The sequence below is a fragment of the Gopherus flavomarginatus genome, chromosome 3 (genome assembly GCF_025201925.1).
Source record: "Gopherus flavomarginatus isolate rGopFla2 chromosome 3, rGopFla2.mat.asm, whole genome shotgun sequence".
NCBI lineage: Eukaryota > Metazoa > Chordata > Testudines > Testudinidae > Gopherus > Gopherus flavomarginatus.
The window spans coordinates 175948234-175972502 of NC_066619.1; the positions used below are offsets into that span (position 1 = coordinate 175948234).

A 24269-nucleotide genomic window follows, 5' to 3' on the forward strand; every position below is an offset into this window, starting at 1 on the left:
CAGAGGAGGCAGGCATTGAGGTTTTGCTACAATAATGTATCATGTGATACAGTATCATAGTTTTCAGTGCGAGACATCTCCTGTGGGATATTTCATCATAATAGGCACAAAATTCAGGTACACATTCTTATTGATAGGCAGATCAATTTCCATGCTTTTATTCCTGTTTAAAAAACTTCCTTGAGCAAACTGAATGTTCAAATTGACTTTTGGAATTGGGAACTCAAGATTTAAAAAGCACGTATGGAGATACCATCTCGGATTCCCATCATCTAAGGTGTGAGATCCCCATAGTTTGATTTAACAGCTTTGAAACTTCCTTTCCTGTTACAGCAGCTAATTGAACACTGAATGTTTGTAATAGCAAAGTTTCACGGCTGTGAAATCAGCTGAAAGCATTTGCTCTTCAAATGGAATGAATTAAAGATGTCAGCCAAGACTTCATGGATCCCATACATGATCAGGCTAATGGGGTAGGGGGCTGATGGTAGCTCTCCAATAGATGGAAGGGATTACAATAGGCAAAATGACCTGCAGCAGAGAAGTTATTGTCAGATAGTTCCCACATGTCTTTCTTAATAAAGTAGCAGCTGAGTTAAACCGCATTCCTGGTGTCTTATCTTTCTTCCTGCAGTGCCTGATATACTAGAAAGTACAGTGTTTGATTGTTATCGAACTCCACTGTTTCACATGATAACTTTTGTGACTAAAACATCTGTCTCAATTTGCAGCCAGAAATCATATGTCTGATATAGTACTTTGCTGCAAATTGAAAAGCATGTAGCTATGTAATGTAACACAGGACCTGCATGAGACCTTAGTCTGAGTGTGTCATAAAAATAAATGGAAAAGCAACTATGAATTCAGGAGATGTAGTATGAGTCAGGCTGGAGCTATGTTCTGAGGCAGGCAAAACTCCACTTGAATTTTTAGCAGGAGTTTTGCCAGCCTCAGAACTGGACATTCTGTGAATGAGGGATACAGAGCTTTTTATCTGAAACTATTGTTGATACCACATACGGACTTTTTCTTGACAATTTTGGATCTGACCATTTTAATTTGATAGCATTTCAGCAAAGTATGACAACCAATGTCTTTGCCGTATCATTTTCTAGGCTTGCACATTATCTCAGTGACTTATTTGGACCTTCCCTATTTCATTTCTGTTCATACATTTCTCATTTAAAAAACAACTAAAGCATGTGAGCAAAAAAAAGCGAACACAAGCCTTGCCAGAAATGAACCAGAAAGGACTGTGTGATAAAAGTGTTAGTGAATCTTTGGGCCAGATTAGAGTGACCATATTCCCAAAGGGAAAACAGGACACCGCATGGGGCTGCCTAGCCACTCGTCCAAGCCCTGCCCCCCATTCCTCCAATGTATGGCTGGTGTCGCTGCTCACCCATATCCTGCCTGCCTCCTGCGCAGCTGTTGCTGCTTGCCCAAACCCTGCCTCCCTACTGTTTGACTAGCGTCACTGCTCACCAGAGCCCTGTTTCCTCCTTCGCCTCCCGGCAGGGCTGGCACCACCGCTGGCCTCCCCACACCCCACACGTGCCCCATTTTTTGGGGAGAGGGGGCGGCAAAAGCAGGCATCTGTCTGATTTGTTCTTGCCAACTGATCAGTGGAGATTGTCCTGGCCAAAACGGGAGGTATGGTCATCCTAGGCCAGATCAGCTGCAGTGATAGCCTGCTTGCCCTCAGGACTTGGGGGCGGGGAGAAAAGATGTTAAAAAGCTATCTATGCTTTTAGTCCCAGGTGCACCAAGCACTTCTCTGACGTACCTGAGGCTCTGACCTATTGGCTATTGAAGAAAGCATCCTGCTTTTCAAATGCATTTGACACTATTACTGTGGTGTTAAGCTCTCTGTAGCAGGCACATAGATGCTCCCCTCTCCCGCCTGAGTCAAATTCACCTGTTTCCTTCTCTGTGTTTACTGTAATGCAGTGATCTTTTTTATCTGGAGCATGTTTAAGGTCACTAATTACGTCCTCCATTTTCTTTTCTGTTCAAACTATGACCTGAAGCTATATAGCTGGTGCTGTATATACTGAGGATCAGGGGATAAACTAGGTTTGGACTTTGCTCAAGTGAGTACTGCATCTGTTGTCAGATAACATGCATGTCTGATTTCCATAAAGCAACATGCTACCAGAGCTCATGCTTGCTGGTGTTGTGTTGCACACTGGTTTTATTTAAAATTGCATTTTCAGGTTGTGGCATCAGCTGAAAAATTATATTCAGATAATTGCTAAACCAATCAAGAAGGATCACAGCTACAAATCTCTTTTGGAAAGAGAAACTGACTACTGAATAGTGAAATAAAACATCCTTGCAAATGCCTTATTACAGGTTATTATGCCCCCCTCCCACTACCCACCTCAGAAAAAGTACTCTAGCAAGGTGTATACAGACAGATACAGCAGCAGAATTTTATTGTCTCCACATACAGCACTTGTAAGGCCATGTCTAAAGTAGAGACCTTACAGCAGCATAGCTGTACCGATGTACAGGAGAGAGCTATCCACACTGGCACTTCTGTCAGTGTAATTTATGTCACTCAGGGGTATTGGTTTTTCACACCCCTGAGCAAAATAAGTTATACCAACAAAAGTGCTAGTGCAGACAAAGCCTATTTTATATCTATTGAATATGCTTCTCACCAGTACTCCACAGATATTTCTGAACCTTATTCCATAGGGACCACTTGTACAGGTGACAGCGTTCCTCAAACAGCTAATCAGTCCCTCAGCCTCTTTACTGAGACTGTGGTAGTGGGCATCTGTATATTAATAACTGGTATGTGACCGGCAACCTATTGCCCTGAATTGAATTTGAATCAGTGTTGTAAGATGAAAGACATCGCCCCACCACCACTATAAGTCCTCTCAAATCTCCTGTCCCTCATTGAGTGTAAATACAACATAGTACTTTGACAGTGACCATGGGGGATATATGGCTGTACTCCATTAGCTGCTTTAATTTAAAAAAGAGCATCCCATGATGTAAATCTTTCATAACACACTTAAAATCAGGTTCCTTGCTGATTTTCTAGAATAATTTATACCACATATAGTATCAATAATGAAATGTACAATAACCAATTAAAGCTGGCTTACTCTTATTACTGTAACTTGTTATAACAAACACAGTAAGCTGCAATATTTTCTCATAGTCACATAATTATCTTCTTGGAGAAAAAGCTGGGATACTATGAATAAATTGCAAGCTAGCTCTCACTCAGGTACTGGCAAGTCTCACTAATTCATATGGCTGCTGTAATGTAGTTTTGCCCACATTTAATGTATACTGGAGCTGTGACCAGGTGCAGCTCTTGCCAAGACTGAAGGCATTAGCTAAGAACGAAAAACTCAGAGGTGGAGACAAGACCAGTTCACCTGTATGTTAGTTTTGCTCAAAATAGGTATAAGTCTTATAAGAATGTAGCTAGTGTTTAGACTCTATGAAATGCTTGTAAGTTGCTGCATACATTAATCTCACTTATAATGTCTGTATTCCATGCTATAAGAAAATGTGTGAGTTTTGCTTTATAACTGAAAATGTTTGCTCTGAACTGCTGATCCCAGGCAAAGGAATCATCCCTCCATGTTTCCCTACCCCCCAACACCCCCGCTTCTACTCAGCCATCCAGGAGGACTATCAATATTTAACTGGGCCATTACAAAACAAAGGCTTTGTTAATTGCCTCCATCCACCAATGGGGAAGTACATTGTGAATGCTGGAAGAGGGAAATGAAAACAGTTGATGTGAAGATTTTTCATCCCTTCTGCTTTTTGAACTGTAACCGGGCAAGAGAAACCAAACTGAAGGTTGCTCGGGGGTGTGAAAAAAACATTCTCCCAAATACAAGAGTTTTAACGACAAAAAGTGCTGGTGTGGACAGCGCTATGTTGGCGGGAGCTGGCTGGCGAGACAGACCGGAGAGACTAAGAGGTAGGACTCCATGGTAGGACTGGACTGTTCTAGTGATCCAGGAGTCCATATGCGTTGGCTTGGTGAAATCTAATTGTAGAACCCACTACCAGTTTGGGCTGTCTGCTCTGTTTTTGATAGCCTGTCCTGATGTAGGCACTCACAGTCATGAGCCACCCCAGACAGCATGACAGGAGGTAAATGAGAACAAAAATGTGATCCAGAATAGAATAGTACAAAATTATAAAGTCCTAAAACTAGGGTCCGACAGAATATTATAAATTGTCAAATTCTACTTCTCGCCTAATCTTAAGAGACACCCTGAGAGAGAACAGTTGAAACTGCTAGTCACAACTGCAGAATTTGAAATTATAAGCTAGAGCCACAGGTGGTGTAAATGGATGCAGCTCCACTGATGTCAAGGGAGCTGTGCCAGTATACACCAATTAAGGAGCTGGGCCCAGATTTGTAAAGGTACTTAGGCATTGCTCCACTCACTGTTGCTAAGTGTAACTGACTAAGAAGCTTAAATCTCATTTTCAGTGGGGACTTCAGCACATAGGGCCAGATTGAAATTGAATAGGACTTAGGTTGCTAAGTGCTTAGTCACTTTTGAAAATGAGACTAGTAACTTATCATGACCTCAGCCATGCTTTCATTTCATCAGTGTTCCCAGTCTTTATTACCCACCAGTCAACTTCTCCCTTAATTACCTTCATGCTTTCTCCCATGCTGCTCCTTATGCATACAAAAAACTCTCAGGTATTATCCACAGGGCCACTACCTGATCCTCCTTCAAATCCCTCTTTAAGACTTGCATCTACTGTGACGCCTATAAAACCCTGCCTGATCATCATGGCTAGACAGATGATAAGCCCCGAATGTCCCTCCTTCCTTTTCTTATCTCCTTTCTCACCAGCATTCCCAATTTTGCCATTTGTCACTCAACATCTACCCCCCGACAGAACAAGCATCAACAACGACAAAAAGTCATGCAACTCACAAAGCTGCGCCAATTCTCCATAATATTTACCTGGTTATGTATCATATCCCTATGCCTACTCCTAGTCTGATTTACGTCTTTCAGGGTATGCCTACACTGCAGTCAGAGGTATGAGTACAGCACATACAGACATAATCACAGCCTCTCATTAACCGTTTCTTGGCCAGCATGGAGTTTGTATAATTTTTGCTTATGTGGAGTAGTGCCTTGTTGACAAGAAGTTCCATTGCACAGCATGTAGAATAAAGCACTGCTTAGTATGGATATGGGAGATAGAATCAGGCTCCATTTGTTTGTTTATGGCTCTGGAATGGCTTTTATAGTCAGGTCTATACTCAAGGTGAGAGTAGAGAGGTGTCCAAAGGAATTTCTCCTTGTGGAATGTTAAGGAAGACAGAATGCTTCTCAAGACCCCAGGGGGAGAATCTGGAAGCAGTTTTTAGATATCCTTACTTTCTCTTTAGAGAAGCAGTACGAGGTCCCATAGCTCTGATTGCTTGTTGCTCTACAGGCAGCACAGACCTAGACATACCATATGGACAATTTCTCACTGTACTATCTTATCTTCACCTCCAATACCACTACACTAAGGGTTTGAAAGCACTGACATTCTGGGTGACCGTTATATCAGTGCGCAAAGTGGGAAAGGTTCTTGTATCCTGCCCCACTTGTCATGCATCCATGCTGGGGCAACCAGAATCCAACACAATGTTTTTAAAGAGAAGGACAACAGTATTAGGGTTTGACAAATATCAGTACCTCTTTCAAAGAAGACTCTATCCTGTAACAGTACTGGTAGGCAGCTGGTTTTACATATTCTATATAAATTGTGGAAAAGTATACAAACTTACTGACAATTCTTGGATGATTTTTTGGAGTTCGTTGTGCCCATGCTTTCCAGCAATATGTGCTGGGTTCTCTCCATGTTTGTTGGTTATTCTGCAAGCCTGACTTGCCTCAGGACACTGGAGTAGAAGAGTAGCAAGGTTCTTTAATCCAAATTTAGCTGCACAGTGGAGAAGTGTAGGAAGTTCTTCCCAATAGGAATCTGTAAATGGAAATAAGAAAAGTTTTTTATAAAAGTCCCTGGTTTATAGATTAAACATATCACTCTCCTTTACCAAACTTCCAAAGTTCAATAATATGTAGTGTTATTATGAAAGCTGTCCTTGCAGAATTGGTCCTCGGAGAGCAAATTCTTACAACTGAAAGTTTTATAATTCAAATAGTCATCATACATTTCAGTAATGGTGTCTCTTAACCTTCCTTTAACATAACCGAGAAGTCCCATTTTCTCTGACAGATGGAATTTCAATAAAAACACTTGAATTATTTCTACTGATAAAAAATAAGAGCTGGACACTGCCCCAGGGAAAGAAAATTCTACAGTATAGGCATACCTTCCCATAAGTATTTATTACTAAAATTTTCTAAAGCCATTTTTAATCTCTGTAGCTGTCCTGAACATGACATTTCTAGAGGAGTATATTCATATATCTATAATATAATACCCGTTCTGCATGTTCATATAGCTAGATTGTATCTGCAAATGTGTGCCTATCAACTTACTGAAAATCAGGCCCACTTTTTTGTTTTAAAAATAACTCTACATTTGGGGAACAGATTTTTAGCCATTGTTCTGAAATAATGGGATGTTAATTTGTATTGTCTCTTGTATTTCTCTTTTGAGGAATAAGTGAGGTAGGTAAACTGAAATTAATCGACTATTTCAAAACTTATTATTAGCAATGATACAATGGTAGTGAAGGAATGGCAAAATTTCAGCTAACCGTCATTAGAAAGATGAAAGTTCTTGCAATAGAAAAAAATAATTACTGATCCCAAAAAGGACTTTTATGGTAGTTACTTAAATACTTGATTTAATTGTAATTTTAAAATAGCTCCAGCAACAAAAATATCTAAAGCTTCTTTGTGAGAAATAGCTGCTGTATGATATGTTTACTCTGCCTTTTCTCAGCCTTCTTATTTAAATTCCATAGTCTAGATTCTATATTAGAATAACTATAAATGTTTTTCCCCTAGAAAAGTGAACATAATCCATAATGTAGTTAGTTATTTCTCTATATTTCCACACATAGCAGAAAAAATCTCTGGGGAAAACACACACGCTATCAGGAGATGTTACACTAACAGTATAATATATGCAAGGATTTTTAAAACTGGACCAAAAACATCAAAGCTAGGTCTAACTCTGCACATTATGTGGGATTCTTTTACAGGTAAAATGTCTAAAAAATAGCTGGTATTTCAAAAGCATCTCAAAAAAGATTTCTTCCCTGAATTGCCTATATTAAACTTTCTGCTTTGGAGGTGTCTAGCAGCGACACAAAAGTTGAAAAAGGTTCAAGGATAATTTTAGAGAGGATACGATAACAAAAAAAAATGTAATTTCCAGGCTATGTTTTGCAAGCATACTTCAAGAGGTCAAATATTTTATGCAAAAAACTTTTAGAACATGTTAAGAACATGCTCTAAGGAAAAACTCCATCCCTTCAAATTAAACCAAATATAATTGGCCATGAATGCAAATTAAGTCCTAATTTTATCATCTTATAAATTCCACTCACACACATTGCTTGAGACGGGAGAAAGTGACAAAATGCATCAAAAGAGTGCCACAAAGGAAAGTGAGAGAATCTCAGCATCTGAACTTTGTGTCACATTTGTCACAGTACTGTCTACATACGCATAACAAAATGCTATAATGTATGAAACTGTGACAGTTTAGTATTTTATGGAGGCACTGGTTGAGAGGCCTAAGGTTGAATTTTCCACTCAAGGCAGTACTTCAATCTCTTTGTCATGAACAAAGAATATAGAACATCCTCACAATTAGAAAGGATGAGTAATTAAATAATTTCTGAGAATTTACAAATAAATAAGTTTATTAAAATTATTAAAATTGGTATTTTAAAGAATTTTAACTTATATAGTTGTTGAATTTTTATTTTTAGCCTGAACAATCTTAATTATGGAATACTATAGCATCTTCACATTTTTCATGTAGTGATGATTATGGACTATTGGGGACAGGTTATTAGCTCATGTCACTCTTGAATGGAGCCATTGTGACATTATAGGTAACTCAATTGTGACAAAAAGTCAGACCTGACAGTTCTGGAGGTGTGGTCCTATTGAAATTCCAGGGAAGTGGGTGGGCATAAGCCTGCCCATGGCTAAAGGACTCTCCCTCAGCCTTTGGGGAGGATCCACTGAGCCTGGAAACTCAACAGATTACGAGGGACAACAAATCCCTGCAGAGACCCCGTGAAGTCCTAGCGAAAAGAACTCCAGTTTCAGCTTCAGGAGCTTGGCCAGGAACCCTGAGGTCAAGCACAGGGTGTTGAGCTGGTGGCAGAGCATGGACAGGACCAGTTGGTTAAGCACCAGTGTCCTCCCTCGAAGAGAGAGGCACTGGAGCAGTCCTGTCCACTCTGGAGGTGCGGTCTTATTGGGTGCTGGGAAGTGGGCAGGCGCAAAAGGCCCTTCCCCCCAGCCTGGGAAGGAGCTACTGAGCCCAGAACTCACCTAAAGTCAGGGGACAATGAAGGAAAAAAACAGGACCAGGTGTGGAGGTCAAAAGGCCAAAACTAGGGAACCTGATGGGGACACTGAGCAGAGAATCCAGAACAGTGCCCACTGCTCCTCACAAGCATCCAAGGAGCCAGTGGACCTGGAGGTGTGGTTGAAGGCAGGTATATCCGTCTTAGATTGGTTAAAGCCCTTTTTTCAATTAACTGAAAGGTTATCTCAGGGCTGGTCTACACTACGGGGGAAAATCGATCTTAGATACGCAACTTCAGCTACATGAATAACGTAGCTGAAGTCCAAGTATCTAAGATCGAATTACTCACCGTCCTCATGGCGCGGGATCAATGTCCGCGGCTCCTTCTGTCGATTCCGCAACTCCGTTCAGGTTGGTGGAGTTATGGAATTGATATAAGCGCGTTCGGGGATCGATATATCGTGTCTAGATGAGACGCGATATATCGATCCCCGAGCAATCGATTGCTACCCGCCAATACGGCGGGTAGTGAAGACGTACCCTCAGATTAATTAGGGGCACCTGAATCTAACTAAGGGCAGCCTGTGATCTTTAAAAACTTCTTCCAGTGAGGGAGAAAGGAGAGGAGGAATGAGAAGTAAGCTGCAGAAAGGTTGTGTGTGGTGAGGGAAAAATGTTTCTGCTAGCTCAAGAGCTGTTTTACCCTATAAGGGGAAATCTTGTGTTTATTTTTGTTTGAGGTGGGAGGCTTTGATTCCCAGCATAGCTGGGCCCAGAGTAGTTTGAAGAGGGTGGAGCCAGCAGAAGAAAAGGCAGTGCTCCAGGAGGACTTAAATTTTAATTTTTTTGTTGTTGTTGTTGTTGTTTAAAGAAGCCCTTGAGCCAACCTTAAGCCCTACCCTGTAAATAAGCCAATGTGAAGTATTAAATCTGCAGAGTAGGACTGACTTACCCCAGGTGCTCCTCAATGCCAGGGGAGAAACACTGAGTCCTAATGTGACAAAAGAGGTACATTTGTCACACAACCAGTTGTTACTATTTCTATCCAACTACTTTCCCTGCTACAATTCTATTACACCTCTACCTCGCTATAATGCGACTCGATATAACACAAATTTGGATACAATGCAGTAAAGCAGTGCTCCAGGGGAGCAGGGCTACGCACTCCGATGGATCAAAGCAAGTTCGATATAACGCAGTTTCACCTATAACATGATAAGATTTTTTGGCTCCCAAGGACAGCGTTATATCGGGGTAGAGGTGTAGTTGGAATAAGACAGTGTGTGAAGGAAACTATACAAACAGTGTCACTTAGTTCCCAGTGGTCACTGGATTGGATCCAACCTTTATACTGGTATTAAGTTCTTATGCTGTATGTTAAATTAAAGGACAGATTGACCAGACTATGATCCAGAAACTTTGTGCTACCCCAGTCAATTTAAGCAGCAAGCTTGTATCAGTGAGACTGTATCTGGCCTTATAAGTTTAAAGCTGTAAAAAATTAAAGTTGATAGTACATATCATTATTACCTATATTCCACTTGCTAGTGATATCACAAGGTGGCATTCTCCCAGGGTTTCTTGTTTAATATTACTGTATGAAATCTATAACAATTAACATAAACGAAGAAACCATAATAATTGTTTACAGTTCAAAACGAGGCTGGATAACCTATCTATCTCATTCAACTTGGAATTGAATGATTATTGATTGTTTTATATTAATGATGAAATAAAGACTTTAAAGTGCTGTGACGTGTCTGATTATCAGTGGTAAAGGCATTAATTCCCTTTGATTATTTGAGTCTTGTTATTTAAAAACAGTGATAGACAAGGCAGAATAAAGAGAAAGATTGTAAGGTACCTATAGTAAATCAGGCTAGTCTGCCTTTTGAAGTTTCAGTATAGTATATTCTGTATATCAGCCATGTTACTCATGCTGCAAATTCATTTATGATTCTTTTATACCGATGACATATAGATTATAGTTACACTGCAATTGAAGATATGATTGCATACCTTTATTTTAGCTAGCACACTAAAAATAGCAGTGAAGCTGGGGCAGTATGGACTTCCGCACAGGCATACAAGCCTCCCCTAATACTAGGTATGTCTCACATTGCTAGTCTGCACTTAGGCCCCTGCTGTTGTACCTTCACTGCTGTTTGGGGCGGGGGCTCATTCTTAACATTTGCTGCATAATGGCATTGAATTCAAGGGATGTTTTGGGTGCTGAAGGAATGCAGGCACCAGGGACTAGCTTCACAGGGGAGACTTGCCTTACATTATTCAGTGTTGCAACACCTAACTTTCAGGTGCCTTGCTGCACAGTGGAATTCACATCCCCAAGTTAGGTGCCCAGGCTCCCTAGCCAATGCCTGCAGAGAATTGGGTGCCTAAAAAGGGATTTACAGAAGTCAGCTTGATGAGCAGGGAGCCGCCTGAACCAACCAGTAGGAAATGACAAGGAGAGGGTTTACTTAAGCCCAGCCTCTCAGAAGGGAGTTAGAGCCTCTAATTCTGGGTCACGAGGAGGTCCTCTGTCTGCTTGGGATTCACAGCCATGAACCCTCTCCTGGAGTTAGGCACCTAGGCAGATCAGCCTTTCCTTGCAAAAAACAAAACAAGGAGGAGGTGGTTAAGGCACTCACTTGGGTCCCTGCTCCACACTAGACAGAGTGGAGATATTAACCTAGTTTTTCCACATCCCAGGGGCAGCACCAGCAACTCCCCACAGGCTAAGCATGCTGAGAGCACACCTACTGGATTAAGCCCCAAAGCTGACATAAGCAGGAGAATGAATAGGTTTGAGGATCCCACTGGGGCTTAGGTGCTAAGCAGTTAAACACATTTAGGACATAGATTTGCATATGCCTACTAGGAGAAATGTAGGTGCCATTGGGACTTTACTGGCAGAACTTGGGTACCATGGGACTTTAGCCACCTACAGGGTCAGACAGCATCTGAATGGGGGTCTGTGAATGCCAGTGGCATCTAAAAGTTGGACTTACAAATCTAAAGGGGCAGCTAGGTGGCTCAGTCCCGCTTGCGAATCTAGCCCCTGAGGTGAAATCTTGACCCAGAAGAGGCCAGGATTTCACCCACAATATCTATTTGCGGTTTCTCTGACTCTATAGCCTGTCAACAGTATGCAGTAACCCAGCATAAGTAAAAATATTGTGTCTTCCCCTTCCATTCATGTACTCCAGTTCCAGCAAAGCAAAATTCCTAAAATCCAATGTCTGTAGCAGTTCCTCAGATTCATCTGTCTATCATCTCCTTCCCAAACTGGGATTCTGTTTTAATGCACCAAAATATCATTCAGTGTGTTGAAAAGAGAGGCACTGGAACAATTTGTTACACATTTTATTAGACTATTGTCATTAACTTGGAAGGTAGTTAGGGAAAAATAATCTAACCAGTGTTAATTCCCAATAATACACATATCTTGATGAAATGCGGTTACTTAAAATTAAAAATTTGTAATATCAAAACCTGTCAGGAAATCAGTGCAGATTTAAATTATCACATTTGATGAACAAACCATTTCTTAACATTACACAAGATTAGAGTTATCAGAACTAAAATGAAAGTTAAAAAGCATCTTAATTTGAACTCCACCCAAATTTAAATTTCAGCAGAACCAGACAGCAGTACAGATTAGGAGTTTAAAACAAAATGCTTTGGCAAGGCTCTGTTTATGTTCTAGATAAGAGAAGTTATCCAAATGGCATCAGCAGTGTTTAAAAATGTGTACCTACAAGATGGGAAAATGGAAGCAGAAGGAATAACAACTACAACTTGTGGTTGTGGTTCTGCATTTCAGCAAGATTGTTATGAATATTTTAAAAGCTTCCCTCTCCAGATTTCAGAATGAACCAAACCCCACATGTCCTTATGTACTTTGTGTGCACATGCGTGTAGTGTAATGCAACATAATAGATATATCTGACTATAAATAATAAATAAGTAATATACAGTTTCCTGTCAAAACATGAACAAGCTCGTCAGAGTGAAAAAATCTTACACTGGTCTGTCGCTGAGCTCATCTCTCTTACAGTCAGTGATGGCACTGTATGGTGATCAACTAAAACTATATCTTCTTTGAGATGAGATTAAAGCCCGGATAGACATACCCATGCTAATACAGCTAACAATGTGGGGCACAGATTTCAGCGTGGGCTAGCAATGCAAGCAGGTACACAGGGTTCCCAGCCTTCTTGTGCAACCCATGCTAAAGCCTGTGGTGATGCATCTGCACAGTTACTTTTAGCCAAACTAGCAGGGGTAAAGCTAGCACACTTACATCTATCCAAGCTACAGTCACACGTTGGATTGCAGTGGAGACATACTCTTAGATAGTGTGGGCCTGGTTTCGAAAATTTGAGGCCCCGGCAAGGGCAATAACTGTATGCGTTGTTTATACATGATGATTACAATAGCAACGATGAGGTATTTACATGTGCCACTTGTCAGATATGCTGTGCCATTTGTGTGCACAGATAGGAAATGTGTTGGCAACTTTGATAACTGCACACACATTTAATGCACATTTTTGTACATGGCTCCATGCTTTTCCGGTTTCAAAAAAATCAAGTTCCAGGAAGCCTTGTGAGCCATATGCCCATGGTTACAATTCAAAACATGTCCTTTATACCTATTTTTGGCTTATCAATTCAAAACCAACACATGTATTTTATTCATTAAATAGAATGTACATAGAAGTGACTGTTTTCCAGCTGTTATCACTTACTAAATGGGCAGTATGTATTCCTTTTCCAGAACCCAACATTTTGATTACAGATAATTACTACTGTTAACCTTGTAAACCTACATCTTTTGTGTCAGCAGAGAGAAATTGAACACACATGCAGCAATTATTTGAACACATAGAGTTCGGCATTCTGCAAAGCACTCATACAACTTAATTCTTCAGCTTTCAGAAACTCTGGATGAGGAATTTACATTTCACATTTTAGCAGAGATTGCACATAGTGGGAGGCTGAGGTGGGAATGGGGCTAACTTGACATACTGGGTTATGGAGGAGCTGCAATCTGACAAACTTCCACAATTCATAAGAATGCAGCTTTTCCTCAACAAATTATAAGCAACTTGTTGGAATATTGCTCTTCTCTCATCTCCATCTTCCCTTCCCCATGTCCCCCCTGCAGAACTCACTCTCATCAATCACATCATCCTTCTCCACTCCTGAGCACAGCCCCACTTCCTCTCCATCCTATGACATCCTGAATTCACAGAATGTAGCTGGGGAGTCAAGAAGGCAAGCTGGCCAACATGAGAGAACAGATGGAGCTGGCACGTCTGGCAGTTCCATCAGCTTCTCTGTTTATGGCTCTACATTGGATTATAATGACTAAGAGGAGTTTGTGATTAATATAACTTTTGAAAACTGTGCTACTAATATGTGAGATTTTATGAAAATATACATGTATATGAAGTTTGCAGTTTATAATGACTATGGGTGTTTTAGCTATACAGGGCCCCAAAAAAACCCACCTTGAACTCTCTGGGGTAATTTCAGAAAAGGCTCATTTCTGCCATCATTACTGAATCTCTTACAAAAATATACTGCAGAAAATTTGAAGCATTATTGTGTTAAAGTGATTTAATTCAATTGTTAAAGTGTGATTTAGAGTATTTTATCCTCACTTTAAATATAAATCTCCATGCGATCTGAACTATAGAGGTGCTAGTAAATGTCTTCCATATTTCCACCTTCCCTAGTTTTTCATGACATCTGGTTCAAAAGTCAGTGAGGAAGGGAAAATAAATTCTGTTTATAAGGGACTCCAACTACTTTCTTGGGGGCATGATTTTAGCTCCACCTTTAGTAAAGGCGTGACACATACGAGGTCTGTCTTGACTTGCTGAACTGGTTCAGGGTTACAAAAGCTTATACCATGTCACATGGCTATAGTCAGTATCCAGTACTTCCTTTCATTTAAATGGCATAGTGAAAACCCACATCTGAATAGCAAGTATGAGTTTTCCCCCTTAAATAAAGATAATCTCCTCTTGAAGTCAAAGATTCTGTTCAGACTGTTAGAAATTATGCTACGATGAGAATTTTTGGACTAATCAAATGTTCTTGAGGCAAGAGGGAACAGGACTATCAGCAATCACTCAATGGTGTGTTGTCATAATATAAATGATATAGAACAACTGGCTGGCTAAAATGATCTAGAGATTTCATTTTGCATTGCATATGCTATTTTAGCTAGATTTTTATTAAAATATATGAGTATATCACATGCTGCACAGTAGACACTTGCTTATCTGCACTTCACTAATATGTACACAATCTGTACTCTCCATTCTCTGAGATTTAACAGAGTGCCATAGTGTGATCTCTTGTGCTGAGAATTTTTTAGTTATAAAATATGCTATACTGTGAAGTACCATACAAAACTAAATCTTCACCTGTCAAAATAAGTGAATAAGGATAATGCATCACAAAATGTACTTTGCTTCTTAGCTTACTTTTTTAAAATAGTAATTGTTCACTTAATTGCTGATCCACAACATTCAGTAATTTGCAATGGGTGCCCTATTAGCTCAAATTAGAGATGTTCTACTGTAACACTATATTGTATTTAACTCATTAAAATGAGGGACAAAAGAGGTTTTATGTTGTATATGCTAGCAAAGTACTATAATTATTTGAACACACAAAAGCTTTAGAAGGAAAATAACTATCCTTAAACTTGCAGATTTGTCATACTGAAGCTAAGTATTGGGAATCTCTCTAAAACCCTTACTAGCTGTAGAGCCAGAAAGAACTACTTGTGTGTCCACTTTAGGCTAGGACATCTAGGGGATGGGAACAATTTTTGGTCACTAAAAATGTAAATCCTGACTTCATAACCTAGAGATGAAAGCCTCTCTCTTTATTCTTTCCATTATCACTCCCCAATGAAGGAAGTTAAAAGCAACAGTGCAGTGATCAGAGCATAAAGCTATTGCAGATGCCCATCTTAGTAGAGTATTAACTAGGTAGCTAGTGATCATGAGTAGGAAACAGAGTGTATAAGGATAGGGAGTAACCCAGGTCCAGTTTTTTAAAGATATTTAGACACCTAACGATGCACATAGACACTCAATAGGATGATTCTTTAAAAAAATCCCACTAGATGCTAATCTACATCTTTAAGGCCTAAATACCTTTGAAAATCTGGTCTCCAGTGCTTTCTTGTGATTAAAAATAATTTTTAATGGATATGTGCAAGGCTATATGTGAGTTGCTGCTGTATTTTACTTGCGTACCACAGTCAATACACACCACCACTTTATAACTCCTAACTGTAAAGCTGTAACACTGGCAGGCCAAATGCCAGCTCTTGCCAAGGCTGCAGGCATTAGTTAAGAACTGATAACCTCGTAGCTGGAGACCAGACTAGGTCACCTGTATCTTAGATTTGCTCAAATTAGTCTTATAAGAATGTATTTGGTGCTTAGACTCTGATACAAGCATTTCATAATCTCACTTATAATAATCCATACCCCATGGCATAAGGTAATATTTTCAGTGTTTGCTCTGCAACTGCAAAAGTGTTTTCTCTGCAGCTGTAAACCACCACACACCCCTCTCCAGTCAGAAGAGAAGCATGATTAAGTGTGAAACCACAAGAGGTGTTATCTCCTGTCCAACAAAAGATCGCCCATAGACATCAGATAAACCTTTGTGGAACATCAGAGGATAAAAAACTGTTGATTGTTTATCACCACCACCATCCATGAAGAGGAAACATGCATGTGAACTAGTCCCATCATCTGGAACTCTGAGGAAAGGAATAAAAATCCCTGACAAGAAGAAACTTCATCTTTTTTGGCTGTTTGAACTCTAAAGGGCCAGACTCTAAACTGAAACCAGAGACCGGGAATCATTGGAGGAATCATTGAGGAGCTGCCTCTGGGTCTGTGCTGCCTCTGGGTCTGCGCTGAAAGACACTTTGAATAGACCAATCATTACAACTCTGTCTCTCTTAGGTTTTAGATGGTAACTCATTGGTGTGTATATGTTTGCTTGCTATCCTCTAATGCCAGCCCTGTGTACGTTTCCATGATTTATTGTTTATTTCCCACATCCTGTCCATGACTTTCACTAAAAATACCCATGCCAACATTGCAGCCTTGGGTAAGTATTATGGTAATGCCCAAGAGGATCTGTGATCTTAAGGACTACATGCACTGGGGTGATACGGACTGTTCTGGGGACTTTTGTTACGGAATATTTACACACTCGTTAAGCAACTGCTTTGGGACTAGAGGACAAGATTCCATGAAGTTACAAGAGATCCAAGGAGGAAACTGAGGTGAGGGACCACTTGCAGGGCTGCCCTGAGACCATGAGGGGGTGCCTAGGAGGAGCCTGTGGCAGCTAGAAGCTACTATAAAATTACATAGAAATGGCAAAATACAAAGTCAAAATTAAAGAAATTTGACTTTTTCCAAAATGAGGATCTCAATTTGAATGCCCCAGGCCTCAACACATTTATACCCTTCAGTCATTCCTCTGATGGGGGATCTGCAACAGACTCAGAAGGGCTCAATTAAAGATTATCTGGACTCTCTCCATGCCAAAATAAGATTAGATGTGTGCTTCTCTTTCTTCCTTGGAGGCAAAATAGCAATTATGGTATAGAGTAGACTGAGATCTGGCATAAAATCAAAGAAAATGTAGGGCTGGAAGAACCTCAAGAGGTCACTGAGTTCTTCCCCTGCACAGAGGTACAACCAAGTATATGTAGACCATCCCTGATAGGCATTTATCTAACCAGTTCTTAAAAACCTCCAGCAAGGGGGATTCCATAACCTCATTTGGAAATCTCTTCCAGAGTTTAACTACCTTTATAGTTATAAAGTTTTCCTATTTTAACCTAAATCTTCCTTGCTGCAGATTAAGCCAATTACCTCCTGTCCTACCTTCAATGGACATGAAAAACAATAGAAAATAGTCTTCAAATATATTAAGGTTGACTGTGCGATGTGTGAAAAAATACTTGGTTCTGTTTGTTTTAAACCTGCTGCCTATTAATTTCACTTGGTGGTCCCCCTAGTTCTTGTGTTATGAGAAAGAGTATATAACACTTTCTTATTTACTTTTTCCACACCAGTCATGATATTATAGACCTCTATCATATCCCCCTTTAGTCGTCTTTTCCAAGCTGAAAAGTCCCACTCTTATTAATCTTTCCTCCTACGGCAGCCGTTTCATACCCCTAATCACTTTTGTTATCCTTTTCTGAACCTTTTTGAAGTCCAATATATCTTTTTTGAGATGGGGTGATCACATCTGCACACAGTATTCAAGACGTGGGCGTACCATGGATTTAAATAGAGGCAATATGATATTTTCTATCTTACTATCTATCCCTTTCTTAATGATTCCCAACATTCTTTTTGCTTTTTTGATTGCCGCTGCACATCGAGTGGATGTTTTCAGAGAACTATCCTCAATGATTCCAAGATCTCTTTCTTGAGTGGTAACAGCTAATTTAGACCTCATCATTTTTTATGTATAGTTGGGATTATGTTTTCCAAAGTGCATTCCTTTCTTGTGGGTAATTTTGATGCCTCAAACTTATACGCCACACAACTGACAGTGATATGAAAAGGGAAAACTTGTATTTTCTGGGCTTCTAACTTTGTAGCAAGGCCCCTGAAGAAACTGGGGCTGACAGACATCCTGCAAATGTCCCACGTGACAATTTAGAAGCATAAACGGAGAAAAGACCATCAGTTTATTGCGATATACTTTCAAATGTGTCAGGAACATAAAATGGCTAAATGAATTCAACCAAGACTTTGATTTTGGGCTTTAATTAGTAGTTTGTGTTGATATCCCAATGAACCAGTTACATAGAGTTTATATTTCTGTTTTATGGTGAGTTTGGATGCTTTTTCTATGGACTACCTTTCTGCCAGAATAAAGTAATGGAAACTATTAAGCCCAATTTTCCTACAATAGAGTATAGATACTTAATACAGTTTTAAGATTCAAACACATCTATCCTCTTCAGACACTCAACCTTTTTTGCATTTTGAACTGCTGCATCCCAACAATAATTAAACTAAATTAAAACCTGGATGTAGGAGAATGTTTATTAAAAAGTAGTGCAAAAATATATATAGTTTCTCTCTCTCTCTCTTCTGTCTCCTCAATATTGGTGTGTATCTCTTAATGCCTGTCTTTCCAATGACATACACAATACCCATAGCTTGAAATTAAACTCTCAGCCATGGTCAAACACAAACAACATGCACAATTTTTTAGATAACGTATGTGTGAACAATGTGACAGTGGTTTATAAGCTATTTTAAAATGTTCCTGGTTATTGGAGTCCTTAATGTAGGCTTCTCCATTTCACTAACAGCTACTATACGTATATCCCAAACTTGTCTTAAATAGGCAATTGCTACAACAGTAGTGTACAAATAAATGCATATGAGAATGTACTCACTAGCTTGTTGATGGTGCACTTCATTTGGGAAAGCGCTGAATTCATAAGCAGACTCCTTGCTTTTCAATAAGAAGGTCAGAGTACTGTCAAGCTTCTCCACAGAAGAAAACTTGAAAGCCTGTTTAGAAGAAAGATAAGAGAAAAATTCACATCACGTAGTGCTTATGTATTATTAACCATGTCCTTGTAGTGGCAGTGAATCAAAGGATTTAAACAAAATAAATATAAACTCAGTCTCATTAAGATTAGTTTATTTTTATAAGACCACAAAGGAGAAGTAATCTGATATAAGACCACCAAGATAATTTGACCAAAATAAGGAAAAAAGTGGACATTTTGGCCCCAAGCCTTAGCTGTGACTAAACTCAGAAGGATTGGGGAAGGCCTTTAAGAAACCTTTGTGTTCCTCCTATTCTTGGGTCAGCAGTGCACTGGACCAGTATCCTGACCTAATTTAGAGCAGTATGGGGGTTACTCTAATTTATACCAGCCGTCAACCGACCCAAGAGGCCAATACTGCAGTTGGGGATCACAAGGCAGGATGTTAATTAGGCTGACCCAAGTAAGGAGGATGGTATCATTACCTGGGTCTACACTAGGGATTGGCAACCTTTCAGAAGTGGTGTGTCAAGTCTTCCTTTATTCACTCTAATTTAAGGTTTTGCATGCCAGTAATACATTTTAATGTTTTTAGAAGGTCTCTTTCTATCAGTCTATAATATATAACTAAACTATTGTTGTATGTAAAGTAAATAAGGTTTTTTAAATGTTTAAGAAGCTTCTTTTAAAATTAAATTAAAATGCAGAGCCCCCCGGACCAGTGGCCGGGACCTGGGCAGTGTGAGTGCCACTGAAAATCAGCTCGCGTGCCACCTTTTAGGTCTACTTTGCACCAGTGACACAGTGTAAAGCAGCTACACATATCTGAGGATCAGGGGTAACTGTGTGGAAAATATTAGTGGTCTTATGGCAAAACAATTTGACTGGCTCATTTATTAGCTACAGAAGACACTCATACTGCACTGAATCATATCAGGAACCAAGTTATGTTAGCTACAACGATCCAAGCTAATGTCCCAATCACTGCACCACACTCAAAAGGGCTGAAAAAACAACTGTGCCTCATGGCAGCCTGGTGCATAGTGAGAACTGTGCAGTCTGCTCTCCATCATGCAGCTAATACTTCTGTGGGCTAGGAAAGCAGGTGGAACAGCAGGTCCCCATAGCTGTATTTCCTCCCTGCCACCTTTGAGGTGCCAAAGAGAGTAGTCTGACTGCAGAGAAATTGTGGCAAGCCCTAGAGTGGGCTGCACAAACGTTCCTTGCATGTTCTCTCCATCAGCTCAAACCCCAGAAAACGGCTTGTCACTATTACAATCCTAAAATGATTTTTGAGAGAAAAGTTAGAAACAAAGAGGTTTACAGTAGATTATATAATGTTTAACATAACAAAGGGTTTGAAGGGCGACATTTACACATTGACCTTTCACTTTGTAAGTTTATCAGGATATGTCTACCCTGCAGTCGGAGGTGTGACTGCAGCACCAGCTCGCATACCCACACTAGCTTTAATCTAGCTAGCATGGCTAAAAGTAAAGATGTAGCAGTACAGGATTCAATGCAGGCTAGCAAGGTGAGTATGTAGCAAAAGTCCCCAGGGTGCTTGTACAACCCAAAACAAAGTCTGTGCTGCTACAGCTTCACTGCTGTTTTCAGCATGCCAGCTAAATTAAAGCTAGCGCAAGTTAGGCCAGCCTGTTCTGCAATCACACCTCTGACTGTAGTACAGATACACCTGCAGACTCATGGCAGTTGAGGACCTTTTACTGACGGAACATTTCTGAGCATGCCCTGCTATACATAAAAATATGAACTAATAAATGAAAACCAAAATTGAAAACACTGACTGCAGACCAGCCACACGGATATCCTCCTCAGAAGAAGCAAAACTAAAGTAGCAGCCAACTTTTTGCAGCTCCGAAAGGATCCTACAAAATACTGTACTTAGTCCAGAGAGATCTCCATACTTTATCATGACAGCCATGCAGTGCCGCCATTTTGGGGAGGGGTGTTCCTTGTAAAGTGACACTGATTTCTGTTTTAGAATGGAAAACCCACATACAATACTGGATAAAAAGAATTTAACTACATAACTATAAGGATATATTTTAATTTATAAGCTACTGCTTTGAATTATTACAAATTCATTCCTGTACATGGAAAATAAGGTATCAATTAACAGTTCTGAATCAAAAGTTGGAATACACAACCAAAATATAGCAGAAAAGATAATTAATGTGCTGCAAAACCAACTGAGAGGAAAAAAATAAAGCAAGACAGCAACACTTCATTGAAGTCTATTGAGCCCCACATGTTTATGTGTAGAATTTGTCCCTTTACATAACTTACTAGGATTGTACATTTAATAACTGTTTTATTTTTAGAAAGATATTTTAAAAACTCATTCCATCATGCCCAAACCCACTATTTTAAGCTGCTTAGGGTCTGTAAATACTTCTGAAGGTAGGACTAGTTTCAATAGTATGATGAGGCCAGTAGTACTACACTGCTATCAGAATATGTTTCCAAAGCCAAACTGACCAACCTAACAAATGTAAAGGTCACCTTTCTGTGGCAAAGATGCAATTTAGAGTCTCTCCCCTCACTCCCAATCCCTGCTACCAGTTTGATTTATTGCAGCTCTTGGCCAGACACTTTTGCACAGAGCCCTTTACCATATATAGTGTACCAATTAGTTATGCCCCAGGATATGGTTTTTAGGGCTTAATACCATGTGAAATCCCATAGCACTATGGTCCTGATTCAGGAAAGCACTTAAGCATATATTTAACTTAAGTGTGTACTTCACGTCTGATTGAAGTCAATGGAAGCTAAGCACATACTTAAAGTTAAGGACGTGCTTAAGTATTTCTTGGAATAGGGATGTATACTTGTTTTCCTGAATCACAGCCTGTGCTCAGTAATAAGTGTTAATAGATTTGGACCCTTAATTTGTACCTGGATTTTAACAATTTCCACCCCACCATCAACCTCAGCCTGGACCAGTCCACACAAAAGATCCACTTCCTGAACACAACAGTGCAGATAAGTGATGGTCACAAACACCACCCTATACCAGAAACCTACTGACCTCTATACTTACTACATGCCTCCAGCTTCCATCCAGTATACATCATACAATCCATTGTCTACAGCCAAGCCCTAAACTACAACCAAATTTGCTCCAATCCCTCAGACAGAGACAAACACCTACAAGATCTTTATCAAGCACTCTTAAAACTACAGTACTCACCTGGGGAAGTGAGGAAACACATTGACAGAGCAAGATGAGTACCCAGAAATCACCTACTACAGGACAGGCCCAACAAGAAAAATAAGAGAACACCACTGGTCATCACATACAGCTCCCAGCTAAAACCTCTCCAGCGCATCATCAACGATCTACAACTTATCCTGGAAAACGATCCCTCACTTTCACAGACCTTGGGAGGCAGGCCAGTCCTCGCTTACAGACAGCCCCCCAACCTGAAGCAAATACTCACCAGCAACTACACACCACAGCACGGAAACAACAACCTAGGAGCCAATCCCTGTAGCAAATCTCGTTGCCTACTCTGTCCCCATATCAACTCTAGCAACACCATCAGAGGACCCAACCACAGCAGCCACACCATCAAGGGCTCATTCACCTGCACGTCTACTAATGTGATATATGCCATCACGTTCCACCAATGCCCCTCTGCCATGTACATTGGCCAAACTGGATAGTCTCTACATAAAAGAATAAATGGAAACAAATCGGAAATCAGGAATAGTAACATACAAAAGCCAGTAGGTGAACACTTCAATCTCCCTGGACATTCTATAACAGATTTAAAAGTAGCTATTCTTGAACAAAAAAACTCCAGAGACAGACTTCAAAGAGAAACAACAGAACTAAAATTCATTTGCAAATTTAACACCATTAATTTGGGCTTGAATAGGGACTGGGAGTGGCTGGCTCATTACAAAAGCAGCTTTGCCTCTCCTGGAATTGACACCTCCTCATCTATTATTGGTAGTGGACTACATCCACCCTGATCTAATTGGCCCTGTCAACACTGGTTCTCCACTTGTGAGGTATTCCCGTCTCTTCATGTGTCATGATATAATGCCTGCATCTGTAACTTTCACTCCATGCATCTGAAGAAGTGAGATTTTTTACCCACAAAAGCTTATGCCCAAATAAATCTGTTAGTCTTTAAGGTGCCACCAGACTCCTTGTTGCTTTTGTGGATACAGACTAACATGGCTACCCACTGATATGTATCATTGACTTTTAATAAGACTTAGGCTCTTCAGTGACTGAGTCACTTTTGAAAATAGAATTAAGGTTCCTAAATCACTTATGCACTTGTGAAAATTTTACCCATTGTTCATTCTGGGCTATCATAATTTAGAGCAGAGATTCTACATTTGGAGGAAGAGAAGGAAACATTTTTAAATGGTAGCTGTTGAAGTTGTTTATATAGGCCAAATAATAAAATTAGTCCCAAAGGAAATGGATTCATAGGCAGACTGCATGTGAGACTCTGCGATTCATCATATAGACAACAGCATATATGTGGTATTTATTTCATATAACTTTTTATAGAGAAGGCTGGATTTAATTCTCTTCTTCCCTCCCCCTAAACTTTATATACTGTAACTGGAATCATATTTAATGTGTATGATAAAAACATCTTTTGATATATCAAATGTCTCAAAAATTATTCAAAAAGAGTTTGATATGAAGATTCCCTAAACCTCTCTAGATATTCAGAGTCACTCTAATTAACAGGAGCATTACAGTTTTAATATTAAGCACCTGCAACTGGTTTCCATCTTTATTCTGAAAATAAAATATCTAAATAAGTAGATCAATATTTGTATTAGTAGAAAATCTCATAGGAAAAATCAATAAGCTGTATAACACAATGTTGAAATCATAAATTAAAGAAAAGTATATAATGAAATAGGAACAAAACTCTAATGATGAAGCATAACAGCCATATGATCATGTCTCTACATAAGGAGTCAGTATAACAAGATATGTTCCTAGAAGAGCTTTTTAGATGTAGTTTTATACACATTTGTTGTTCCCACTTTTATAATTAAACCATTAGCAGTCCCCACCTCCCATATATCTCGATACCAAGTCCTTTCAGCACTCCAGTAAAAAGGACAGCTCACGGGCAATAAACAAAAATTCAGGGCCTGTGACCTGTCCATGACTTATACTATAAATACCTTTGACTAAACCTTACGGGGGTCGCTGCTGA

The 24269-nt window shown here is 39.7% G+C and overlaps 1 protein-coding gene across 4 annotated transcripts in view; it reads right to left on the reverse strand.

The window, feature by feature from the left end:
- The window catches only part of BANK1 (B cell scaffold protein with ankyrin repeats 1), a 293349-nt gene that overhangs the window by 172464 nt on the left and 96616 nt on the right, over positions 1–24269 (reverse strand). For all 4 annotated transcript variants that reach the window (XM_050944423.1, XM_050944421.1, XM_050944422.1 and 1 more), the window contains 2 exons: positions 18949–19066; positions 5792–5988 (listed from right to left, as the gene is read on the reverse strand). In XM_050944423.1, the coding sequence (XP_050800380.1) occupies positions 5792–5988; positions 18949–19066 (315 nt within the window). The remainder of the gene's footprint in view (positions 1–5791; positions 5989–18948; positions 19067–24269) is intronic.